This window comes from Anas acuta, chromosome 27 (genome assembly GCF_963932015.1).
Source record: "Anas acuta chromosome 27, bAnaAcu1.1, whole genome shotgun sequence".
In the NCBI taxonomy this organism is placed as follows: Eukaryota; Metazoa; Chordata; class Aves; order Anseriformes; family Anatidae; genus Anas; species Anas acuta.
The window spans coordinates 4,852,448-4,877,657 of record NC_089005.1 but is presented as its reverse complement, the minus strand read 5'-3'; the positions used below and the strand labels follow the sequence as shown (position 1 = coordinate 4,877,657).

General features: G+C 46.7%; 1 protein-coding gene across 2 annotated transcripts; it reads right to left on the bottom strand.

Moving 5' to 3' along the window:
• Positions 1–3,547: 3,547 nt before the first annotated feature.
• On the bottom strand, positions 3,548–25,210 carry ARHGAP25 (Rho GTPase activating protein 25). 2 transcript variants are annotated; one of them, XM_068662212.1, is made up of 11 exons: positions 24,761–25,210; positions 19,486–19,679; positions 17,452–17,539; positions 16,942–17,061; positions 12,639–12,846; positions 10,297–10,429; positions 9,270–9,343; positions 8,487–8,608; positions 7,516–7,721; positions 5,877–6,469; positions 3,548–5,302 (listed from the first exon to the last, which is right to left on the bottom strand). In XM_068662212.1, exons 1-11 carry the CDS (start codon positions 24,819–24,821, stop codon positions 5,092–5,094), a joined length of 2,010 nt encoding a protein of 669 aa, XP_068518313.1. In that variant the 5' UTR covers positions 24,822–25,210; the 3' UTR covers positions 3,548–5,091. The 2 variants fall into 2 exon arrangements, with proteins under 2 accessions (XP_068518313.1, XP_068518314.1); XM_068662213.1 differs by having other exon boundaries at positions 7,522–7,721; positions 24,761–25,209.

The following is a 25,210-nucleotide window of genomic DNA, read 5'->3' as shown; positions in this document are numbered from 1 at the left end:
ACAGGGCCGTGCATGAAAAATGGCTTTTCTGAATCCTCCGTTCATAGCAGACTCAAGGAGTAAGCAGAACGTTTCCTTCTCACTGAGCTCTCTGCTTGTTGGGTCTTTCAGCTTGGTAGGCTGTGTGCCTGAGGTTGAGCACACCCTGGTACCTCGCAAGTGGCAGTCCTCTCTGCTCTGCTCCAGAGCCTAGCACCCAAACCCACATCATTCAGGCTGTTACCTGGACAGTGTATTCAGCTGAAATTATAAGCTATATTTCTTTAGACATCAAGTTCCCAATCAGCTGCTAAGCACTTCTGTTCATGGATACCTATGGATAAAACTCTTGTATAGGACAACAACCAGAATGGTAAATGAATCCTGGTGGAGAGCATGCACACAGTGGAAGAAACTGTCCCAGCTGGAGCTTCTCTGCAGTATTCATCATGTGAGCACTTGGGGCACAGATCTGCTTGCATAAGTAGGAATACCCGAACTTGCAGGATTTTCATGCTAGAATAGATGAGGACTTTCCAAAGGAGCACTCCATCTCTTCCCTGGCTGTTTCCTTCTGCCCCCCTTTTGGCCTTCGCTTTGTCAGGATGTGACAAAGCCTCTTGGAGGCTGCTGTTCCTCCAGGCCAGTTGGACAGTCCTGCTCCGTAGCACCCCTGTGCTGCAGCAAGGTGGCAGGAAAACACAGAGAAAGAGAGGTGGTGCGACTGCTTCCAGGGTTTGGCTGAAGGCCTGTGGACTTTTGTTCTCCCCGCTTTTCTGAAGAGTTATTTTTATAAGAAGTTTCAATTAGGCAGTCTTTTATTCTAAAACGCAGCCTGCTTTAGGGGTATCATTCAGCTCCCGTTTATGGGAAGGATGTATGTTGCTCTCTCATTCCTGGGGAGAACAACATGTTCTTGCTGTTTTTCATCCGTTTGTGTAAGACACCCTGAATAATGGCTGGACACTTTTCCCACACGTCCACCTCTCCTCCCACTACAAACTTGCGGTTTTCTGCAGTAGCCAAGCTAAAAAAAGAAAGTTACTATCATGCCAAAAATGTGATTTTGATAAAGTATGAGGGGATAAGTCAGCATAAGTGTGACTGGCTCGGGATCCAAAGAAAAGAGTGTGGGAAGGATAATTTTACTTTCTTGCCTCACGCCTACCAAATGCCTGGATACAATGAAGTGAATTACTAAATGCATACGATAAATACCTAAGAAGGGTAAAATAGATTTTTGCTCTAAGGCAAAGAATCCTAGACAATGAGAGCAGGACTAAAATTATGTCCTATAAGACATGATTCCACTTCATAATACATGGTTTACCACCTCGAAATGCATTCAGATCTGCTCTAATCTGTAAATACTTTTCACATGTAAAGGGAAAGGAAAACTCCATAAGTGTTTTGTGGTTATCCTTAATGCTCTCCCATCTCCTTGAAGGGGATGTTCTTGTGACCTATGGCTGTGCCATGCAAGGACTAAGGGGGCAAAAAAAAAAAAAAAAAGCCTTTTTGGTGAAGCAACTTTCCAAATCTATGATGCTCAGGACAGGACTGAAATAGATATTTCTACTGCATTTATTCTTTATCCTTATCCTTTTATAGTATATATATACATATATATATATATATATGTATGCATGTATTTTTACATGACAGTACCAGTTTCACACTTCCAGAATCAATGCTTAAGTCCTGCTGAGGTAAAAAGTATCCCCTAAGCAACCCTCTGTGAGTGTTTTAATGTCCTTTGCAGCACAGAGGAGCAGCAACCCCTGCTTTGGGAACAGAAGAGCCATTCTCTGCTACTCCTTCCCTAAAAGGTTTCATGGCTAGCCTGCAAAAAGAAAAGGAGGAGGCAAATCTAGGCCTTGCATCAGTCAGTTTTTAGAGATCTCATGTTCTGGTGTCCCCAACAGAAGCTCTGGAAATGCATGAAAGAGCAGTATTTGAGTATTGCCAGTGTTAAGGTGTGGCTCTGGGCTTTGTGTGGCTGAGCAGAATGGATGTGCCATTGAGGCTGCAAAATTTCCACAGGTCTGTCCACATGGGCAGGTCTGTGCTTTTCTAAACACATTGCTATCTCCTTCTACTGCTAAAGCCTACTTTTTTTTTTTTTTTTAAATAAACATAAATCCTTATCTCACATAACCAGCTCATAAGATGCCCATGTTGCTTCCCAGAGGCTGCTTGCTTCCCCTATGCACTTGGGAATTTCCAGACCACCTGACCTCACTGGAAAGTCTATCTTTTAAATATGGCCACTATAAACACTTTAATTTTTAATGGGCAGAATATCTTCAAAGAAGTTACTCTGCTCTTCAGAAACAGATGTGGTTTGATAAAGGTTATTTTGCCTATCTGCAGCGGAAGTGGAGGAATGTGCAGTTTATACTAAATTAACGTGCACTTGTCCTAATCGCAGAGACTTCTGAGCCGCAGCCAAGCCTTTTCACGTCATTATGGTCTACTGTGAGCCATGAAGGAATTATTTGCCTCTTCACACTTTTGATCTTCACAGAAAGGAGCGTGTGGCATTTCCAGCCCAGATGCTCCTGACGCTTCTCCTAGACCCAATAGAGAAGTGTCTCTCTAAATGGCTTCTAAGCCTCATGGCCAGATTACTAACAAGATCCCTATAAAAGTAAAAAATTACTTAAACACTGAAGCAGAACTCTCAAGGTCATCTGAAATCACATAGAAAACAACTATGAATGGGAGCAAGTTACTCTGAAATGAAGGAAAGTGAAATATATCTCATGGGAGTTTTGGAAATCTCTTAATCTGAGTGTCAGGAAGACATGGGTCCCATAGGTGCATGGGGGGGGACTGTGACTTGCAGTGCCAATGGCAGTAGAGATGCCGGAAAGAAACTGCATGAAATGCAGTTCTTGCAGATGCAAGAAATGTGTTGTCTTGGGATGCCATAGCATGCAGGGCATGCAAGCAATGGGCAATATGATAGTGAGGCTTGGATAGCTCAGCTTTAAAGTTGACTAAACCTTGTGGAGGTTGCATTGTCCTCCCTGGGGTCTTCTTCATGATGCTCATCCCTCCAAAAGGCTCTGGGCACCAGCCCCACTTGACCAATTCAAAGGGCTACTGAGATCTCCAATTGTCAAGTTTCAGATCTGAAACTTTTTGATCAGATTTGATCATTGCAAGAGCAGATGACCTTGACTGTGGGTCAGTTTGCACCAGGAACCCCTCCATTTGGAGGAAGGCACTGTGATTTTGCAGTCATCCCAAGTTGGATTCCAGAAAAAAAAAAGTAATTACCTGGTGAAATGGTTTGAAGGCAGGGAAGTTAGGAGCTGTGTAGTCTCTGGGGATCCTAAGGAAAGGAAAACCACCCAGAGTTTATTGGTGAAATGAGCTGGTTATAGTTCACACTCCTAAATGCAGCTCAACTTTCACAAAACTTTCCTTTACCTGTACTTTTCATCCATGGCTGAGCAAGGGTGGATTCAAAGCAGACAACTGAGTCTAAGCTTGAGCCTAAGGAACTGGGCTTGATTTTAGGTCTACACAACTCCCCCACAGCAAGGCTGACAGCAGCAAGTGCAGTATACCCAATATTGACTTTTATTCTCTATTAACATTTTCCCACTCCCATCTGCCTCTTTTCACATAGTTTCCTCTGCATCCATTTCACTCTCCAGTCCTTTTTTCTCATGCAGGCTCTGCCAAGCAGGTCTGCATCCTGTCTTGAGCAGAAATTTCATGTCAAGTCCTCAGTAACAGTAATCCAATATTGTTGCATTAACTCCCACTGTGCTTAGCACAGAAGCATGTATTTGGTCCTAGAAGTCTCGGTTCAAAACTCTTGCAGATCCCCTTTCTGTTCCCATGATGGCTGGGCTAAGGCTGTGTATTGTGGGTCACCCTTCTGAACATAAATAAGTGAAGGGTTTCAGAGTCCTGTTATTTTCTTTCCTACACCAAAGCTTCAGCAGCATTGTAGTCCTTGCAGAGAGTGGAAAAACAAGCAGCCAAAGCAACAGGTTTACAGTTTGCCAAACCTGCACCATGAGACCCTTGGGTTCAGTTAGTTCGTATGCTGACAGCATCAAGTGATGGAGAGAGATCCAGTATCACTACTGTGCTGCAAACCCAGGTTTCCACTGAGGTGGCCATTGGAATTCTATTCTACAATGATGAAATAATGAAAAATGAAAACAGAGGCAGCAAATAAATCGAGATCTATTTTTGTGTGAAAACTGCCAGGGAAATGGCAGATCCATTTTCTGTACCGAGTAAAGTTGCTGGTGGACTCCCGCTGCACAAAGAACTCTGTGTATAGAAGTGTGAAACTGCTCATCAAAGTCTCGACAGCAGCTGTGCTGGATCTATATACAAATGACCATAAGGACCAGTGACTTAAAATAACTGAACAACCATTTAACTAATGAGGTTTTTGCAATTTTTGTGATTTTACACCCGGAGCCTTGATATCAATGGCAGAGCACATCAAGTGATGCAGTATGAGACTTCTCGGTGGACCCGATAGGCTGGCTAGGCATCTCTTGCTCTATAAGAGCAGTAATCGAGTGCATGTATTAATGCAAATGTTTCATTTTCTTTGCTGACAACATTTGCAGAACAGCATCCAGGGACACTGAGACAAGCTGTGCCACCCTAGACCTTGGTGCTTTTCCATCTGCCCAAATCCAGGATTTATGGGTGTTTTGTTCCACTCAGAAGCACTGTTGGTGTTTCCAACAAAGACCCAGCTGGCTGGCAAGAAGGACTCTTGATGGTTTTTGTTTGTTTGTTTTTGTGTTTTTTATAAAGCCATCATGTATCCTTAACCTGCATGCAAGATATTTTGATTGAGCAGCAAGAGGTGTTGGCCAGTTCTGCAGGTAAGTTGAGCAGCCAAAAGAGGAGTTGAAAAAACACACGAAAAAAGCTAAACGATATTTTTGAAATTTCCTGTTTCAGAGCCTAAACTATGCTCTAACTTCTGGGCTCCATCCTCTACACCAGCCCAAGGTCAGTAGCAGGACATTGGACAATACAAGTCCCTGGTTCTGATCCTGCTTGGCAATTTCTTTGGATTCATTCAGCTGCATTTTATGTTTGTGCCCAGCTGAGTGTCTTCACCTAGTTGTTTTTGGCATCATTTTTGCTCCTGGATTTAGCAATGTTTTTTATCTCCTCCTCAAGCACCTTGTTTTTCTTCTCCAAGTCCTCCCGAGAACGCTCCAGGTTCATGAGCTTCAGCTCCAGTTCCTCAGACTTCTTCTTCTCCCTCTCAATGTCCTGGTTCAGCCTCACCACCTTGGCCCAGACTTCATAGTTTTCCTTCTCGAGGCTGAAAAGAGAAACAGAGTATGAAAGGATTGGATCAGAAGAGCACTGGGAATTCATCATTTGGCTCTCAGGGAGTCTGACCTCCGTGCCAGTAGGCAATAAAGCGAGACAGAGGTGATCTGACCACCTGACCAGCAATGGCTACATCAGACAATGCAATAAATCATTACATGTGAGATATAATAATATGCTAACAATATGTGAGGCTATAGTAATAATGATGTGTTCAACCATCTGATGCTGTAATACTACTGTTACTAATTCTAGATAGTAAAATGGCACAATATTGTACTAACAATAATTATAATGATGTAAATATTGCAGAAATATTACAGACAGTGGTGTAAAAAGAACTATAGAGTATCAGCATTGCAATAACATACTAACATTAACAACTCTGTCATGAAAGTACAGCACATGAGCATTGAATTTTAGATACTATAAGACCGTATTTTACCATTAGTCATTGCTATTATATACTGTATGGGTAAATAATCCTGTGCAACACTGCTGCTGTAATAATATCAGCTGAAGACTTCATACTCCCCCCAAGGCAGCACACTGCAGCACATTACCTTTTAATTTGTTCCACATATTCATTTTTTTGTGCCTCCATTTCTTTCTCCAGCTTCAGGATCGTGTTTTGCAGAAACTCCTTGCTTTCTGGATCAAGCTGGGAGACCTCAGCAGGGCTGCTGGCAGGACTGGACGGCTCCTTTGACTGGTGGCTGGGACTAGGGCAGGGTTGGAATTCCTTATCAGAGCTGCTGCTCTCAGGGATGGGGCTGGAGCTGCTGCCTTCTCCACTTTCTGCTGGAGAGGTAGGCACATTGTCGTAAGTTGAAGCCCGGTGAAGATCAAGCAGCTTGAAAAGATCATGGGATAATGTTCTCTTATGTCCTTCAGAGGTTACAGAGCGCATGCTGCTCCCTGGGGAGCCTTTCCAAAAGTCACTCGCAAATATGTCATTTTTGTCATTGTTGCCTTTCTCCCCCGGAGAAGCAGCTGTCAGGAAAGATTTCCTGTTAGGTAAAGTTTGAGTTCTTTTCCTTGATTGTGCTTTCCATATTCCTAGTGTATCTTTGGAGGGTTGCATGCCATTATCTTCGCTGGGTGCACTTGAGCTGACAGCCAGTCTGGGAGCACTGCTGGCATTCAGGTTGTCTCTCTGAAAAATAGAGCAGTGGCATTAGGACAGCCTCATCCTGTTTTGTGGGCAGTGACTGCTGAGACCACAATATTCACAAATGATGTTTTAACATGCCAACAAGAATGGCCACAAGTTTTCCATAAATATTTACTTTTATCAGCAGGTTGAGGGAAGTGATTCTCCTCCTCTACTCTGCTCTCTTCCTGTATTTCATCCAGTACAAAAGAGACATGGACCTGTTGGAATGGATACAGAGGAGGGCCACAAGGATGACCGGAGGGCCAGAGTACTTCTCGTATGAAAAGAGCCTGAGGGATTTGGGGTTGTTCATCCCAGAGAAGAGAAGGCTCCAGGGAGACCTTATAGCAGCCTTCCGGTACATAAAGAGGGCTTATAGGAAAGATGAGGAAGAACTCTTTGCCAAGGAAGCGTAGTGATGGAAGAAGGGGTAATGGTTTAAACTAAAAAATGAAGAAAGGTTTAGATTACATAAGGAAGAAATTCGTCACTGAGAGGCCAGTGAGGCACCAGAACAGGTTACCCAGAGAAGCTGTGGATACCCCATCCCTGGAGGTGCACAAGGCCAGGCTTCAGGCAACCTGGTCTAGTGTCCCTGCCCACACCAGGGGGTTTGGAACTAGATCAGCTTTAAGGTACATTCCAAACAAAACCGGTCTGTGATTCTGTGATTCCACAATTCATTGATACTATTATTCTGAGTTGCACCATGTTTTCCATTATGAAGAGCTTTCTGCAGAGATTATTTCTTTCTGATAAAAGCCTTTAACCATCAAAGTTTTCACTTTATCAGCATGAACAGAAAAGGTTTCATCTATTCTTCCTCTATTCATCTATTTAGCTAAAAAAATCATTCTTTCCAGAACAGTAAGTTTTCCACAGGAATGAACTTGTTTTCCAGGAAAGAACTTGTATTACCAGGGATGACAGTTACAGTTCTTTACCCTATTTATAGCAAGCACTCTTAGTGGGTTGCTGACCCATTAGATCCCATAATCATCAGTCAGCCATTTATTGCATTCATGTTTTATTCTCCAAAATTCTACCTTTACCGTTTGCCTTTGGATCAAGCTGTCCGTCCTGGGCACAATGATGTCCTCTGCAGCATCCCAGCCCACAGAGCTGCGCGGGATGGGAGCTTTCTTGTCATTTTGTTGGGTTGGTGGGGAGGGCAGCACATCCTTGGATGGGGGAAAGAGGTCTGCATGGTCACTGATCATCACAGTCATCACTTTCTGGATCTGCAGTGTGCCTGGAAGAAGTCAGGGACACATTAGCAGAAAACCCAGTGTTATAGGCTTTTTGCCACCCACAGCTGTGTTTCGTGGTCAGTCTTTCCAGTGTCCAGAATGAACATGCACATAGAAATGCAGGTGAACACAAGGAGCATGATCATAAAACCAAATAAAAGGAGGGAATTTTATGTCACACCAAAACATCTGAAAGTCTGCTCAGCTGCAACAAAATACAAATTGTGTTGCTTTGGCTCAAGAAGCAAACTAAGAGCATCAGTTATACCAACACGTATATGAATGTCTGGACAATTTGCATGTGATGTACAGTATCATTACCATCGTGCCTGTAAATCAGAGCAGTCTTTGGCCTCAGAATAATTCTCTTAGTTTGGCTACATCAGTCCCTGCCCACAGGATGAGAGTTTGGCTAAACCAAGCAGTAATTTATTTGAGCTTCCTTTGTTTCTCTAAGAAGAATTTCACACCTCTCTGCTCTAAGCAAAAGAAAGGAGACTTCAGCAAATTCCTGAATTGTTTGAAATCTATGGGGAAAATAGTGCAACTAAAAGTGCAAAAGGGTTTTTGACTCCACAAACACATTTATAGCCTAACTAGTCCTTAGCTTTACACTACCTTGTAGTACTTACTGTACTCAGGCACATGTCTGGCTTATAACCAAGGATCTACCTTAGATTTTTTTTTAATTTTAAGTCTGTGGATGCAACTGAGTGCTTCAACATATCAGGTGCTTCTGTGCCAATTATTCCAGGAGTCCCTGTTACCTCTCATAATAGTTGCAGGATCCTCTATCTTGGGTCTGATGAGGTTCACTCCAATCACTGTTGCCAGGTTATCCACACTCATCTTGTTGACACTAGAGTTTAACTGTATTTCATGTAGAAATCTGCCAGAATCCAAGGGCAAACATTTCCAGTCAGAAAAGAAAGACTCTGCAAAAAAGTCTTAGACATCCACTGGGATAAAATCCTGAATTAATCTGTCCTCTTCCTCTAAATCCCAAGGACAGGACAGAAGCACATAGGTGATCTATAGCTGCATGCTGGAGCTGGGTCTAATTGGTGCCAGTAGGAAAACCACCATGTGATGATATGCACACCCCAAAAAAACGCAAACAGTAGAGGGGGGAAAAAGTCTAATATTTAATAATAAGAGAGAAATCACACCTCACCCGGGGCCAGGCTGGGTGAAACCTGACTATTTCATTATGCAATGAAATATATCATTGATGATATATTATGATGATAATGACTATATCATTATGAAATGATATTTCATTATCTTTGTCTAAAAACAACTACACCTGATTTTTATTCTCAGGGGTACATAAGTATGTCTGAGGTTTACAGGCTATGCATTTTTGCTCAGACATCATTGAGGTTTTTATCCCCATGGCTGAAACTCTCCCTTAACAAAAGACAGGAGGGGAACCAAAGCACCGTTTGGAAGAGAGAGGTCTCACTTGAGGTCTCAGCCTCAATTTGGGATGATATTTCCCCTCACCAACACCAAATCTGAGCTCTTTATACCTTATGCAAAGGACTGACCTGCAGATATAGCTGAGGAGATTGTAGTTGTCTCTGGGAAGGAGGGACAGTTGCTCCAGAAGTTCCTGATGACCCTAAATGCAAGTTAAGGAATAGTTCTGTAAAGATTCACAGGTGTACAAGGATTTAAGCGAGGCTCTTTGTTGCTCCATCCATCCCTGTACGGTCTCACCTGGCAATTGCTTGCCTTGGAAGTGAAATTGTGGCAATGACATTTCTTTGGGTGACCCAGCACAGACACGGTGACGCATTTGTACACTGCTCAGCAGGAAGAGGCATCCCACTGCTGCTGCCTGGCAGTGAAGGGGACCTGGCACAGGTCCCCCTCCAGCCCAGCAGTGAGTGCTGAGCACCTGGGAAAACGCCTAATGGCCTCCCATTTCTTGTATAGGAACATTTAGGATATGTTTAACCCCAAATATCCTAAACTGAAACAAGCTACAAGAGACATTTACCCTTGAAATACAGGGCTGAACATGGCAGTTCACAGACCTCAATTGACTGGGGATGGTATCCATCTTATTTTCCTGTGCACAGGATTCCTGAGCACCTTCTCACAGCAGGTGTGGCTTCTTTTCCACCAAAACACAATGTTAGGAAGAGACAGTTCCCATCTGCTTCTCACCCCTGCAGTCCTCTCCCAGACCCCCACTTCTGTCTTTGCTCTTGCCTGTAGCCCTCTGCCACCTCCACTCTCAGCTCAGGCCAACAGCAGCTGCAGGAGGTACCATTTCCTTTCTCACTTTCACACTTGCTGTTTGCTGCAAGGGCCAAATGAAAAGTGCTGTGGAGTAGCTCTCAGATTTGCTTTTGAAATTTGAGTTTTAAAATTGATAAACCCATGTCTCCAAGTTGGGAAATTCCACTGGCATGGGGAGATTTTCTCTTTTTCAATTTTTTTTTCAGGTTTCCAAGCTCGGTAATTACACAGCTAATAATGGACAGCTAAATATGCACGCTGCAACTCCAGCTCACAATTGCAGCTCATTTTAAGGCCAGTAGGAGAGAAACAAATGCAGCTCTGTACCTTTCTCTCATCCATATCCAGTGCCTGGCCACACAGCAGGAAATCCTCATACTGTATCCAGGGCACAACCGGCTCGGGGAGCTCCCGCAGGTAGAGCTTGAGCAGGGAGGCCACGGTGTGCACATCTGTGTCCCTGTGAGAGCCACACACATCAAAATCAGACCCAGACAGTGAAAAAAACCTACACTGCCCCAGGAGCAGGGGACTGTATTTAAGCTCTGTATATAGATGCAGGAGGCAGAGAACTGTAAATAGGGAAGCCAAAGCAAGCTGGGGGAGACTCACAGGGCACCCCAAGCTGGGGAATGTCCCCAGCTGGCAGGAAAATAAATGCTTGGTGGAGATTTTCTCTGCTGCAGGTCCCCAGTGCTCATACCCAGGCTGAGCCTTCCCAGCCTGTGTTTGACTCACGAGGGTTTGCATGCAAACACCGTCTGGTGTTCACATGCTTGGCAGGCACTCCCCGCTCTGCACGGAGCTGGCGAAGCTTGCCTGGGGTTTGTAAGATTGACAGCAATTACTGAAGATGTTCTGCTGGGCCAGATGTTTGCAGCTTTGCATACCATGTAGTTTACATTATGTCAAAAGGACACTGTCAAGATTGTAAGCCTCTAATTTGACCTACCTTGAAGTTGCTAAACTGTTACAAACTTCTAGCAAAAATCCCCCAGGTCATTTATTTTTAGGATTGCTTTGGGTTTTTTAAATCCTATGATTTTTTAACAAACCCACATACTCATGGCATAATTTTTTCAGAGCTGTATTTTTGTAGGGCCTAAATATATATAGAATTAGGCATCCTTGATGTCTGAGCTGCACCAGGAGTTTTCTCTCTCCCCACACAGTTGAGCCATGCTTGTGCATGTAAATGTGCCTGTGCAAACCCAAACTGACTGCAAAGCCAGCATCTTGCAGCAGTCACATTGATGGAAACCCTTTTGTTGGCCTTCCTAACTCCCACCTCACTACTACAGAAACATTTTGTTTGAAGTGCACAGGGGTTGTGATCACACTGTCATACCAAAGTGATGTTCATCCCAAGCCCTGCAGCACAGGGTTAACATGGCATGGTGCTGGGAGAAGTGCCAACCTCCCTTGCCATGCCCTCCTGCAAAACACGGTTCTGCAAAAAAAAATAAAAGCTTCACCTTCCTATGACCCCCGTACAGGTTGCAACAGGACTCAGGCACACAGAAAACAAGAAATACTCAGCTGCAAAAACAAGGGCTGGGTTGGTTACACTTGCAAAGCAGACATGGCTCTGCCTTGCACGGCACACAGATTATATGGGTAAAAGTGCTGTGTTTTTTTCCTAACAGAGCTGCATAAACCAGGGTAAAAACAGAAAAAGTTTTGTGACTGGGGACAGGTGCACAGAGATATGGCCCCTGTCCTCTGCTTAGGCAAACTCCTCACAAAAAAGGAGGGGGGTGCCTGTTGTTGGGTGCCCTGGTCTTTGCCAGCTGACCCAGAGATGGGCTCCCTGCTGTCACCAGCATAAAGTGGGGATCAAAGCCCTGCAGCAACCACATGGGTGAGTGGGGAACACAGGGCAATACCTCCTACAACCATGGACAAAAGCACATGGTAGGGTCTGGCTTGGAGGAGGGAAACATCCTTAGAGACAATGACGCAGTGCAGGGGCAGCAGGTCAGTGAGCAATCAAGGGACAGCTTTATGAAGAGGTGCACCAGGGAGAGCTGTTTGTGGGTGGCTTTTTTTTCTTCTTCTTTTTCCCCTTCTTCTTTGCATAGAGTATGATAGCAACAAACACCTCTCCTCAGAGCCTCCCTGAGACCTACAGGCAGTGATGGGCAGCTCTCTTGGCTTTAGGGGATTTGTTCTTTCTTCTTAGCCATGTAGAGGAAAGGAGTCAGGAGGGATCAGCCTTCACAACAGCCAAAATCTCCCTCTCACCTCTGCATGGTGTCACAGGGAAAAGCAATGGGAGAAAAATGTGCCAGTTGGTTGGCAGGGAAAGAAATGACTTCTGTGAGCTATAGGGTATTCCCTGAACAATTGTTCACTTGCTCTCCTTTCAAACCTCTGTCCTGGGCTATGTAGGCTCTTCCCTTTGTCTCCTTTCCTGGCTGGTCCTGGGAATGTTACTGTGGGGGGACTGAGTGTCCCTAAACTCCTCCTCAAAGATTTCTGTAAATCTCTTATCACAGTCCTGCTTTTTGAGGTGTCTGCTGAACCCTCTGTCTGTGCTGAGCCCCTCTGGAGGGTCCAAATTTCCACCAGGGCATTGCTGGGCTCTTGCAAAGGGCTTAGGCTGCTGTTTCCCAGATATTAGGGTGCATTAGACCTAGCTGAGTAAGAGAGGAAGAATCCAGCATTACCTGTCAAATGATGGCCTTTCCCCGGCGTCAAAGGCGTCCCTGAGCTGTTTCACGAGGTTGTCCTGGCCAGGGAGGCGGAAGATGCCCTCCTCACTCACGCCGTGCTCCCGGATAAACTCAGCACACTTCTGCACCAGGATGGGCACCTGGTGCTGCCCAAATTTCTGCTCATAGGCCATGGTCTCTGCCAAGCGTTGGCCAAACACCGCTAGGAAAAGGACGTTGGAGTTAAAGGAGGTCAACAGCTTTGCTAAAGGTGAGTTACTCACTGCCATGCATCAGGTGCAGAGGTGACAGCAGCACCTACTTTTCTTTCTAACAGTGAAGAGCTGCAGAAGTAGTACAAGCTGACAGAAGGGAACAGAAATTCTTTCAAAGAAATAATAGCAAAATGAAACCTCCTCCAAATAATTACATTCTCAAAATGATTAAAAGCAAGCCATGACCATTGCTTTTTTAATTTTTTTTTTCTTATTTTACACCATGCCACTTGCCTTCCTCAAAGCAGGGTGCTGACAGAGAGGCAGGAACAGCAAAAAGGCTGCTGATGGAGGGAAAGCGAGCACATTGTGCAAACCTGAACAATGTACAAAGCCCAGGAAACCACCAGGAATTAAGAAGAGGAGTCTGGCAGAGATGTGGGGCTAGAAGTCCTACTGATTTCACTACTTTCCTTCCCCCTCCCCTCTCTCCTCACCCTCTCAGAACTCCCCAGTGCAAAGAAAAGCAGTGTTTTCAGTGGGTGGTACCTTTTCTTCGGAGCAAGGGCTTTTTCCTCCCAAACTCGCAGCAAAAGAGCTCAAAGGTGGGAAGGCAGCATCCTGCATCCCAGCTCTTCCTCCTCGGAGCCTGGGGCATGGTAACAGCACAGGAATCCCAACTCAAACTGGCTCTGAGGTAATGACAAAGGGTCCTATGGTCCTCTACCATATTTTTGCCATGGCAGTGCCTGTGGTGTGTTCACCTCATGCTCTGAAGGCTGAAATAATCCTGGTGGATCTTCCAGACCAGGAAAATTCAAGTAAACACCCTCATCTGGAACCACAAAGCTTGTCTGCACCTGCCTAGTAGTGGGGGTTTTTCATTTATATGAGACTTGCTTAAGATTTTAAATAATGTATATAAATTTGTCAATTGTGTACAATAAAAGCATATGGCTTTTTAACTTTGTTTGTTTGTTTGTTTGTTTGTTTTGCCCTCTGTTGTGGTAGCTGATTCTGAATTGCTCATTTAACTTCAAGCTGGCAGAGTGGCTGGTTTCAGGAAACCTCCCCATACCCACATGATGCCCACCCAGAAGGTGGCTGTCATTGCAGGGTGGTGGCCAGCCCTGCAGAACTGCTCCTGGACCCAAGATTTTGGAGCTGTTTTTGATGCTGCTTCACACTTTGCAGCTGCTTGACATGTTGGTGTGCAGCAAGCTCACAACTGGCTGGCTCACGCAGGGTGGCTTCCAGGTGAGCTCCTGCCAAAACCTCTGCTGTGCAGGGCGTTGTTTTAAAAGCACACATTGTATTGGCTTGCATTGAAGCCAAAAACCTACAGCGTGAACTTTTGGTGTCTGTGCATCTCTGTATCAACATGAAGTGCAGCTCTGTAGAGCCTGACTTCTCTGCTATCCTCAGTGCTCTCTGTACTACTGTAAATTCACATTTTCCATCATATAAGATCACTTTAACAGGCTAGAAGAAGCGTCAGCCTCCAAAGTTTAAGCAAGGATCAGATGTGGAGTTGGTATGAAATATTAAAGCCAGGGGGAGCAACATCCTGAACATTTCTGGCTCAGACCATCCTAATTTCAGAAGAGTAAAGCTGTCTTCCCTGGGGCACAGCACACTTCAGTTTAGAGGCAGAAAACATTTGGACTACAAATGAAAACAGCATCCAAACTTCTGTTCAAGTGGGAGCTACAGGAGGTCAGAGCTTCTTGTTGCTCGTCTTACACAGCTGCAGCACAGGACACAACTGTTATCAAAATGATGTAAATCATTGCATCCCAGGGTCCTGAAGGAATTGCCTGATGTAGTTGCTAAGCCTCTCTCCATCATATTTGAAAAGTCCTGGCAGTCAGGTGAAGTCCCAGGTGACTGGAAAAAGGGAAACATCACTCCCATTTTTAAAAAGTGTAGAAAAGAGGACCCAGAGAACTACAGACCAGTGAGCCTCACCTCTGTGCCTGGTAAGATCATGGAAAAGATCCTCCTGAAAGATACGTCAAGCCACATGCAAGACATAGAGGTGATCCAAGACAGTCAGCATGGCTTCACCAAGGGCAAATCATGCCTGACCTATCTGGTGGCTTTCTGTGATGAAAGGACTGCATCAGTTGACGAAGAAAAACTGACCGATGTCATCTACCTGGACTCCTGCAAGGCCTTTGACACAGGCCTTTGACATTCTGGTCTCCAAACTGGAGAGAAGTGGATTTAATAGGTGGACCATTCAGTGAATAAGGAGCTGGCTTGAAGGTCACGCCCAGAGAGTGGTGGTCAATGGTTCTATGTCCAAGTGGAGGCTGGTGAAAAGTGGTGTACCTCAGGCGTCTGTCCTGGGACCAGTACTGTTTAATATCTTTACCAAAGACATAGGCAGTGGGATCAAGTGCACCCTCTGCAAATTTGCAGATGACATCTAGCTGAGTGGTGCAGTTGATACTGTAGAAGGAAGGGATGCCATCCAAAAGGACCTAAGGAGGTTCAACAAGTCTAAATATAGGGTGCTGCACCTGGGCAGGGAAAATCCCGGACATGAGCATAGACTGGGAGAAGAACTTATTGAGGGGAGAAGAATTCACTGAGAGCAGCCCTGCAGAGAACGACTTGGGGGTTCCGATGGATGAAAAGCTCAACATGAGTCGGCAGCGTGTGCCCAGAAGGCCAAATGTATCCTGGGCCATGTTAAAAGAGGAATGGCCAGCAGGTCAAAGGAGATGATTGTCCCCCTCTGCTCTGACCTTGTGAGGCCCCACTTGGAGTACTGTGTCCAGGTCTAAAGCCCCCAGAACACAAAGGATGTCAAGTTGTTAGAGCAGGTCCAGAGGAGGGCTACAAACATGATCAAGGGGCTGGAGCACCTCTCCTATGAAGAAAGGCTGAGAGAGCTGGGGGTGTTCGATCTGGAGGAGAGAAATCTCTGGGGTGACCTCATCACAGCCTTTCAGTATTTAAAGTGGTCTTATAAAAAAGATGGAGAAGACTCTTTACTCGGGTAGATAATGTTAGGAGAAAGGGGAAGGGATTTAAACTAAAAGAGGGGAGATTCAGATTAGAGGTTAGAAGGAAATTCTTCACTCAGATGGTGGTGAGGCACTGGCACAGGTTGCCCAGAGAGGTTGTGGATGCCCCATCCTTGGAGGTGTTTGAGACCAGGTTAGATAAGGTCCTGAGCAACCTGATCTAGTGGGTGGTGTCCCTGTCCAAGGCAGGGGGGTTGGAACTAAATGATCTTTCAGTTCCCTTCCAACTCAAGCCCTTCTATGATTTTAAAGGTGAAGCACAGAGAGGAGGAGGAGAGGCTCAGGACAACCATCTCTTTTGTGAAAGTGCTAACGGGGCTTTCAGCCCTGCTTTGTCTGGTGGATGTTGCTTATCATCCATAGGAAAAGTCTGGATAATTCATCCTTATAGGAAGTCGGAGTAGTTCATCTGTATAGGGAAAGTGGCTGGAGCAAGCTTAGCTGCTTCCTTTGCGGGGATCACCCACAGTGGCAAATTGAAGCTGTGCTCCTCTCCAATCAGTTCATGTTTTATCCCTCCATGACCACAACCCAGTAGTGGCACAAACAAGTGTGCAAGGGTTTGGAAGCGAGGATCCCATTAGCACAAGCCTTGTCAGCACATGGAGTGGTCAATCATGTCTGAGGCAGAGTTTGCCGAGAAAAGTGGGGAAGGAGGGCTAAGCAGAATGAGAAAAGCTGGGGGAAAAGCAGAGAAGGAAAACAAAAGATGAGATTCTTTTTCTGTGCCTTTCCTTGACACATTGAATAGGAGCTGTCCTCAGGAACGAAACTTTCTGAAGTCAATAGGTCAATGAGGAAGTTCCCCAAAGAGGTTGAAAGGAGACTGGAAATCTTCATTCCCTCTTGACTGCCATTTGCTTAACTCTGCCTGTGTTTGCAGCAGTCCCAACGCCATGAGGTCCAGCCTCGAGGAAGGCCTCCAAGGCATTACAAGTTACAGTTGCTGCTCCACTTTCTATTTTCATGGATTTATGAGACCAGCTTTGAAATTCTTGCACAGAAGCAGCACGGAGCATGAGACACTAAAAAAACATCCCTCAGAGAGCTGTTCCCATTCCCCTTTACCTCCTGATGCTGAGCCCAGCACCCGTCGGATGGATTTAACCCACTCCTCCATCTCGGACTGGGAAGTAGCCATGAGCACACAGGTGTCCTGCCCTGCCCGGTTCAGATCTCCAGAGATCCCTGCAAAAAGCATTTATAGGCAATATATAGTGAGGATTGGACAGAAAAAAGACAACTTGGTGTTTTCTTTGCTAAATGTTTCTAGCTTCCAGTTTCCCCAGTAATGTCTATTTGGCTGTGAAAAGAAGCAGTGCTCTTATGTTTCACCCTCGCTGAAGCTTTGCAAGAAGGGAATAGAAAATGCTTAATGTTATGGCTGGAAAGGCTTCTCAGCATGGGACATCCTGACATGTAAAAATTGAAAGGACAACATCAGCTTTCATATGCAATGCTGGGGAGGCATAGAAAAGAAGTTGGAGTAAAAAGGCAGGCAAAATGACTTGCCCAAGCAATTTTGGGTGAACAGTCCATCCCAAAAGCAGGTAACAAAGTTGAGTGAAGCATCCTCACCTGGGATGATTTCGAAGATAAACTTCCCTCCATCCTCTGAGTTGCCAGCCACCTCCTTTATGGTGCTTCCCTGGAGAGACAGGCAGCCCTAGGATCAAGCAGAGCAGGAGCTGAAAATACCCATGGCCCATCTCTGTGAGGCTGACACTGCTTTGTGTCAGGCCTGAGCATCAAAGTCCTCCTTTGAAACAGATTGCAGAAGCTCAGTTTCTCATTGCAATTTTTCTCTTTGCAAATATAGACAGACAGACAGACAGATAGATAGATAGATTGATCACCTAAATACCATAGAATCATAGAATTATAGAACAGCTTGGGTTGGAAGGGACTTCAAAGATCATCTAGTTCCAAGCCCCTGCCTTGGGCAGGGACACCACCCACTAGATCAGGTTGCTCAGGGCCTCATCCAGCCTGGTCTTGAACACCTCCAAGGATGGGGCATCCACAATCTCTCTGGGCAACCTGTGCTAGTGCCTCACCACCATCTGAGTGAAGAATTTCCTCCTAACGTCTAATCTAAATTTCCCCTCATTTAGTTTAAGGCCATTCCCCCATGTCATATTATTATCTGCCCAAGCAAAAAGTTGTTCTCCATCCTTTTTAAAAGACCCGTTTAAATATGGATAGGCCACAACGGGGTCTTCTTGGAGCCTTCTCTTCTTCAGGCTGAACATTCCCAGCTCTCTCAGTCTTTCTTCGTAAGAGAGGTGCTAAAAAGGACTTCAAACACTAATTCTTAAATGCCATTTTTTTCTGATGAAGTGATCCTCAGAATGAGAAAACTGTTTCTGTCCCTCTTTCTTTTTTCCTCCCCCTCTTGTGTTTTTTACCCCCTGTTGTAATTAGAGGAGAAAAATGCAAAGGAGAAGGAACATGGCAATAAACCAGAGCATTGTCTTCCCACTGCACTGGAGCAGGAAAACTGTTCATTTAACATAGTGTCACTTAAAACCAAAATCCAAACCAAAAAGTTTACAGGACAGGAGTGAAGTGCAGGAAAAGAAGAAAAAGGAGAAAAAAGAGGGGGGGGGAAATAAATAAAAAGGCAGAAAACAACCATTTCTCGTGGTCTGTCCTTCCCCAGATTGACCTGTCCGAGCTGGGTGGCTCGGTCCCTGGGGGCGGAGATGGGTGGGGAGCAGCTGATGACACAGGGACAGTGGGCGCGTGAGTAAGCATCGAGGCCTCCTGGCCGGAAGCAGGGCCACGCCACAGAAATGGGGTTTCTCAGTAATTTCTGCCTCCTGAAAGCCACTGAGCTCCATGGGCAGTGGGGATCTGGGTGTCAGCACTTCAACAGCCTGAACTGCAGCTGCATTGAGCTAAATTGTTGGTGGAGCCAGCAGGGCATGAAATGAGCCAGGACGGTGGCAAGGGCTGCCAAAAGTGCCATGAATAGCAATAAGCTTCACTGCAGAGCTTTCTGTTTCTACAACCCCATTTACAGCCAGGGAAACAGTTCCTCCCCATCACCCCCAAAAGAGGACAGAGACAGAAATAGGGTATGTGCCCCACTGCCTCAGCCCCGTGCTTTCACACCCAGGATCTGATGACTGCCTGCCCCCTGTGAGCTTTTGTCAGCTTGGGATTGTTTTTGCTATCAGTAACAACTTCTGCAGAGAATGGCTTTTCCGGCAAAGGGGAGGGTCTTTCCCTGAAAACTCTCAAAACAAGGAAAAGGTGGTGGAAATCCAAATAAATAAAGTCACAGCGTGGAGAAAATGGTTGAAAACCTGAGAAGTGATCCATATAATTGGGACAAGAAGCTGATGTCCTCCCACCCAGAGTGCTCCCACACCTTCCTTCCCTGAGCAGTGGTTTGTGCAGGCCCAGCCCCAGCAGGGTCTGCAAGCATTGTGTGGATTTAAGTGCATGGACAAAGAACCTTGTTGGGACATCTCATCTCTGTTACCACCCCAAGGCATAAAACCTCTTAAAAACCCTACTCCAGACCTATCCCTAACCATTTCCCCCCAGCAAGGCAGTGGAAAGCAGCAGGCCGAGGACCTGCGAAGCTGGCGGCCTTCGTCCTACCTGCGGCTTGACATCATCCTCGTCCTTGTAGTAGTAGAGCTGCTGGCCCTTGAGCACGAAGTACCGCTGCTGCCAGTTCTTGACAATGGAGCGCTGCTTTTTCAGCCAGCCGATCTTCAGGGGCCGCTCCAGCGGGTTGGGGGAGCCTGGCCGGGCGCCTGCTGCCTCACCGCTCATCACGCTCTTGGAGCGGGCTGCCAGGGGAGAGAGGGACGGGCTGGTGAGGATGCAGGGGGCCCAGCCACCCCAGACCCGTCCACAGGGCCGACGGAGCTGCGATGACGAGAGCGGCTCTCTGCCCCTCTGCCTGCACCAAGCAAACTGGCTATCGAGTTTTAAAGGAAGTGGCTGCAGTATCTGTCAGTGTATGCTTCCTTTTTCCTGCGTGGGAGTAATTGCCTTGCAAGCGAGAAGAAAATCATTAGGTGTTTTTTGTTTGTTTGTTTGTTTGTTTTTAATGGGAGTGTGTGCTGTTTTTTTTTTTTTTTTCTTTTTTTTTCTTTTTTTATCCCCACCCCAAACAGCCTGCAGCAGCAAAATGACCCAGCCATGTTTAAAAAACATTACAAAACCTGTTTGGAAAATAGAGTTTTGCATTGGAAGAGCATTGCCTAATGTTGCCAAAGGGGCTGACCTCCTGCAAGGATATTGGAAAGTGTCAAGGAGGAGAGAATTGTTGGTATGGATTTACCAGCAGGGCAGGGAGGTGTCTCTGGTCTCCCGTTGCATAGATGCTTCCCATTGGTAACACTGATCTGCACCAAGGACCAGCATGTGGCCTTGTGGCATCTCCAAATGCTTCTGTGATAGTAAATGCCTTGGGAGGAATCATTTCCAGAAGGGATGTTTTGTTTTTTTGCCTGCAGGACACCAATGCCAATGCAGCTGGGTAGGGTGAGCATTTATGGGTGTGGGGTAAAACTAAATTGTGACTGCAGGGGAATTCAACTTTGCTAGTCTCTGCACATGGTGATTTCCAGATATCCGCCTTGCTAGAAACAATGACATGCAGCCAAGTCCTGCAGTGCAGGATTTGGACAGAGGAGACTGGGCTGCAAAGGTGGTGTTGTGCAGCACTGCAGGGGCAAGCCACAGCTGCCCCATAGCTCTGACCCCCAGTGTCCACTTTTCCCCCTGAGTCAGCTGGTGGAGCAGAGAGCTGCAAAAGCAACATTAGCTGTGAGTGTTGGGAATTTGTTGACCTTGTTCAAAGGATAAGCTTAAGAAAGTGAAAAATTAAAAATTATGGCCTTCTGATACTTGGGACCAGTGCTGCATCTTGCATCTACAGATACCCACGGGCAGCATGGACCTGCAAAATGTTTTGTGTTTATCACTGCACAGTTAGCAGTTGCTTCAGAGGTGCTGCAGTTTGGGACCATTCCTAGATTCCTCTTCCAAATCGCCCAGAGTAAGAAGCCCCACTGCATTTTTCCTTTGTCCTTTGGAGCCCAGCATGGGCAGGACACTCTGAGCTCACTTGCCCACTGAAACCACCACAGCATTGCAAATCCTTTTCTAAAAAATGATGGTGAATCCCAAAATCATCCTTCAAAGCATGGTAAGGATGCTGCTTATATCTCATTTTATGCTGACATGAGATACCCCCTGCAGAGGATGTGGTTGTGAGCAAGGACCTCTGAAAGGGATTTGGCAGCCTGTTGCCCTGAAAAATCCTGCTCCTGGGAACTGCCCTGCTGCAGCAACCAAACAGCTCCTCCACACTGCTCCTCCAGCTGCAGGCAGCTTCTTTGCTCTTTGCCAAAACATCTGCATTACCCAAATCTCATAAATATGAACACAATTCTTGCCAAACTGCTTACAAGCAGCATCACTCCTCCTCTTAAATCCTATTCTTTCATGTTGTGTAGCTGATGCTAGTTCCACAGGGGAATGGTCCACAGGGCTGGAGCGCAGGCTGACAGGTGCCTGCCTCTCACGAGCGCTTTGCTCTTTGCTCTGCAAAAACCACAGCCCATCACTCTGGCAAGAATCCTGAGCGAGACAGCTCCACATCAACCCCAATCTGCAGAAGGCAGTGCTCTCATGAGCTGATGGCACTCAGAGCACCTCACAGAATTTTGCTTTCCGTTTCCTGTCTGATCACAGCACCTCAGTTTCCCTTCAGTGAAACAAATGCTGATGCTATGTTTAATAAGCACCAACGTCAGCAGAATGAAGTCTCTATACCAAGCACCACTGAGGCTTAACCCCAAAGATGTTGCAAAGCAGCTGGTGGGGTCAGTGCTTGCACCCGAGGGGGTGGGAATCCAGGATGCAGTAGTGTCAGGATTGGTGCCATTATCCCAATCAGGATGTCTCCATCCACCAGCTCCGTGTTCATCTTTCACTAAGAGATCAGCCCAGCAGCTTCGACATTCCAGTGGCCCAGTGCTTGCAAGGAGAAATTGTGTCTTTTACCAAAAAAATGCAACATTTTATTACCTTTTATCAGTGATATTGTCCTCCCCCTCGGCCCATCGCCACTGCATCAGGGCTCTGCATCATGTAAAGGGAGTGACCTAGCCAGCACTGCTACGCAGACATTCCTCCTGCTTTCAGTCCTGAGCTTAAATTGCCCAGTCCTTGCTGGAAATACAGTTTGTTCTCCCTGTTTGCAGCCATTCCCATGTTTTCCCTGCTGCACGAAGAATGGTGTGGTACATTTCAGCCCCCTTTACTTTAGCATCAACACTCCCAAAATGCTATATTCAAGGTGTAACCACATATGGCTTAGCTGTGATCACACGCACACTTGTGCACGATACACACCAATGTTTTTTCCCTCTGCGTGAGACAGCTCTCCCTCTACTTTGGGCTAATTTAAGGCCAAATCAGCAGTTTGCAGGATCTTTCATACCTGTCGTGCGTTCCCTCCCTAGCAGCCATCCCCACTTCAGGGCTCCCACAGAGGCATGCAGTGGGAGCTGCTGCGAGGATCTTGCCTTTGCAGACAGTGATGCTATTTTTTGCCTGGTGGAAAGTTTTCTGTGTTCACAAAACCAGAGCTACCAAGGCTGCGGCTACCTCCTTGACCACTTTTCCAAGTTTCTACCTTCTGTGGCCAGTGCAATACCCAGCTCATGTACTGAAAATTTCATGCAGGACTGAGGTGAGGCTTTTTTCCTGGCTTCCCCCAGGTTGTCTTGCAATCTCTCTTGGATGCAGCCCTTCACCCGCGCATCCCTGCTGTGTTTGCAGGGCAGCGAAGAGCCCCTAAAAGCAAACACGGTGCCCCCTGAAGCATTTCCTGCGGTAACCGCCTGTGTCGTTGAATATTTCCTCCAAAACATCCTTGCTCCTCCTCCAGCTCTGGGGACTGGCCACAGTGGGGTGCCTGCATCCTGCTGGCTGCTCCCAGAAAGGAGGAGCCCCGCTGAAGTGTGACAAATTGCATCGGGTGCTACTGCAGTGCCCACACAGCCACCAGTCCCTGCTCCAAATCCTTTTCTCATGCACACAATCTCCCTGCCATCCCTCTTGAAGGATGTTGGGTATGTGCAATAAAAAACAGTGAATGTTCTCCAATAGGTTTTGCAATGACAGCTGCAAATGTAGTTTTCTGTTTCATGGAAATAAATAGCTTTGTGTTTGTCTCTACATGAGGAAGCATGCAGGAGCCAGCAAGCTGTCTCTGGGTTCTCAAAAACCTCTTGTGCCGTGGCCACGGTTAGGGACATGTAGAGGGAAGTACCAGAAACTGGGATGATCCAGCAAAAGCGATGGTGACTAATATGAGATTATTTTCCACAAGTGAGTCACGTCCCTGCAGACGGCAGTGGCTGGTCCCATGGGCTAGACACTCTGAAGCATGATAAGAGTCGCTGCAAAGAGCGGCACCTGCAGCTCAGGTCCCTGCACACACACACACATCACAGCCTAGGGGCATGCTGCACGCTACAAAAAGATATCATTGCAAGTGAATTTTCTAGTGAAAAGCAATTCCTGATAACAACATGGGTTCAAGCCTGTGTGACATCTCTGCCCTATCTCAGCATCCCCTGACCCTTTATTTTTTGAGATACCAATTGAATTTACACAGTGATCCTCAGGAAAAGAAAAAAAAAAAAAAAAAGCCAATTGTCCTAAGAATGGGCAATGCAGAAATCCAGGATGCATCTGTGATGTCTGGGAGGAGGGAAGGGGGGAGGGGGTTCTGCAAGCCAACAAGTGCACATAATGGCACCATTTTGTCCAGCCACACCTCATGGGGCCCCATCCTGCACATCACCGAGCTTGGCCACAGCAGCAGCCACTGGGACCAGCACGGCTTCATCTGGAGCTTTCTGCGAAGCAATGGCTGGGCAGCCTCAGATAAAGTGGCTCTGGATAAAAGTCCCAACTGCCTTTGCAAGGACAACACCAGAAGCCGATGTGAGGTGCAGGGAGGAAGAGCTCAGCACTGCAGAGACCTGCTCAGTTAAATCCCTCTGTGGTCAGGAGAAATCCCCCCACCAACACTTGCCTTGACTCTGTTTTGGCACCGGTGCCAGCACCACCAGGGACTTTTGCTTTGGTGCATGCAGAGGGCTGGGCTCACGCACCCCTACCTTGGATGCTGTATCCTTGCCCCCCAAATCCCTCCCTGGCTGCTTGACACAAAGCGAGTGATATTTTGGCCACAGAGTCTGTTGTAGGGACTCCTCACTCCTTCCCAAGGATGCATCTAAGTAGTTGTCATGCTGGAGATGGATCCCACAGTGGACAGGAACCATGTAAAACATGGGCAGGGTCAGGATACCAGGCAGCAAAGCCACCCCATGGCACAGAGCCTAGCGCGGGCGTCAGAAGGCTCTTCACTGCTGGTGAGAGGAAACCAGTGACGTTGGGGTGGGCGAAGAAACCTGAGCAAGAGCAAGATTGCTTCCTCCAGCCTACACCTCTCTGTCTGCGCTCCACCTCCTCCAAGCTTTGCTCAGCAAAATGAGACCCTGTGGTTTAAATCCCCTCAAAACCTGGAGTTTGGATTTGCAACACTGTCGCTCCGTCCCCAACCCCACTGGGCCACCCCACTGCTCCAATCCCCAGAGCCCCAGCCACGCTCATGCAGCATCCCTGTGGCAGCTTTGCAAATAATTTCTTACAAATTATTTGCAAACCATCTGCTGTCTCGAAAGCAGTAGCCTGGGCCAGGTCCCCCCACCAAGGCCCAAAAGGTTTTGGGGGGTGGGCCGCAGCTGAAATCACTGCTGGGCTCAGCCATGGGCACCCTGCGGAAACCAGCTCTGAAAGGCTGAAGCAGGAACAGAAGGACATAAAGAAGCAGTCACAGTACCTATTTTCGCAGCATCCATTTTCAGGTTGAAATCCCAGTTCCGCGGCAGCTTGAGGGACATTTTGGATCAGAAAGAGCTTATTTTTGTTTTTCGAAGGGGCACACTTAGGAGATGGGCTGAAGTGGAGCTTGGGTAGCCCCACAGGGATCTTGCGCCCAGGGTGCGATTCCCCCCACGAAGAGCAAAAGCTCGGCGAGGGTTGATTTGCCAACGTACTTCCTCCTCCCTCATCTGTGAGCGGCTGCGAGCAACCCCATAAAAGTCCTTTCCTGCTCTGCTCTCCTGTAAAGCTCTTGTCTTGCTTCCCCAACACCGCGGAGGCAACAGCGCCTTTTTTGCTCCACTTTTTGCTCCCCCGCTTTGCGTGGGGATGCAGCAATGTGGCCCCAGCCTGCACCAAAAGGCTGGGGCCGCTCTCGGCACACTGCTCATTGCATTTGAGGAAGTGC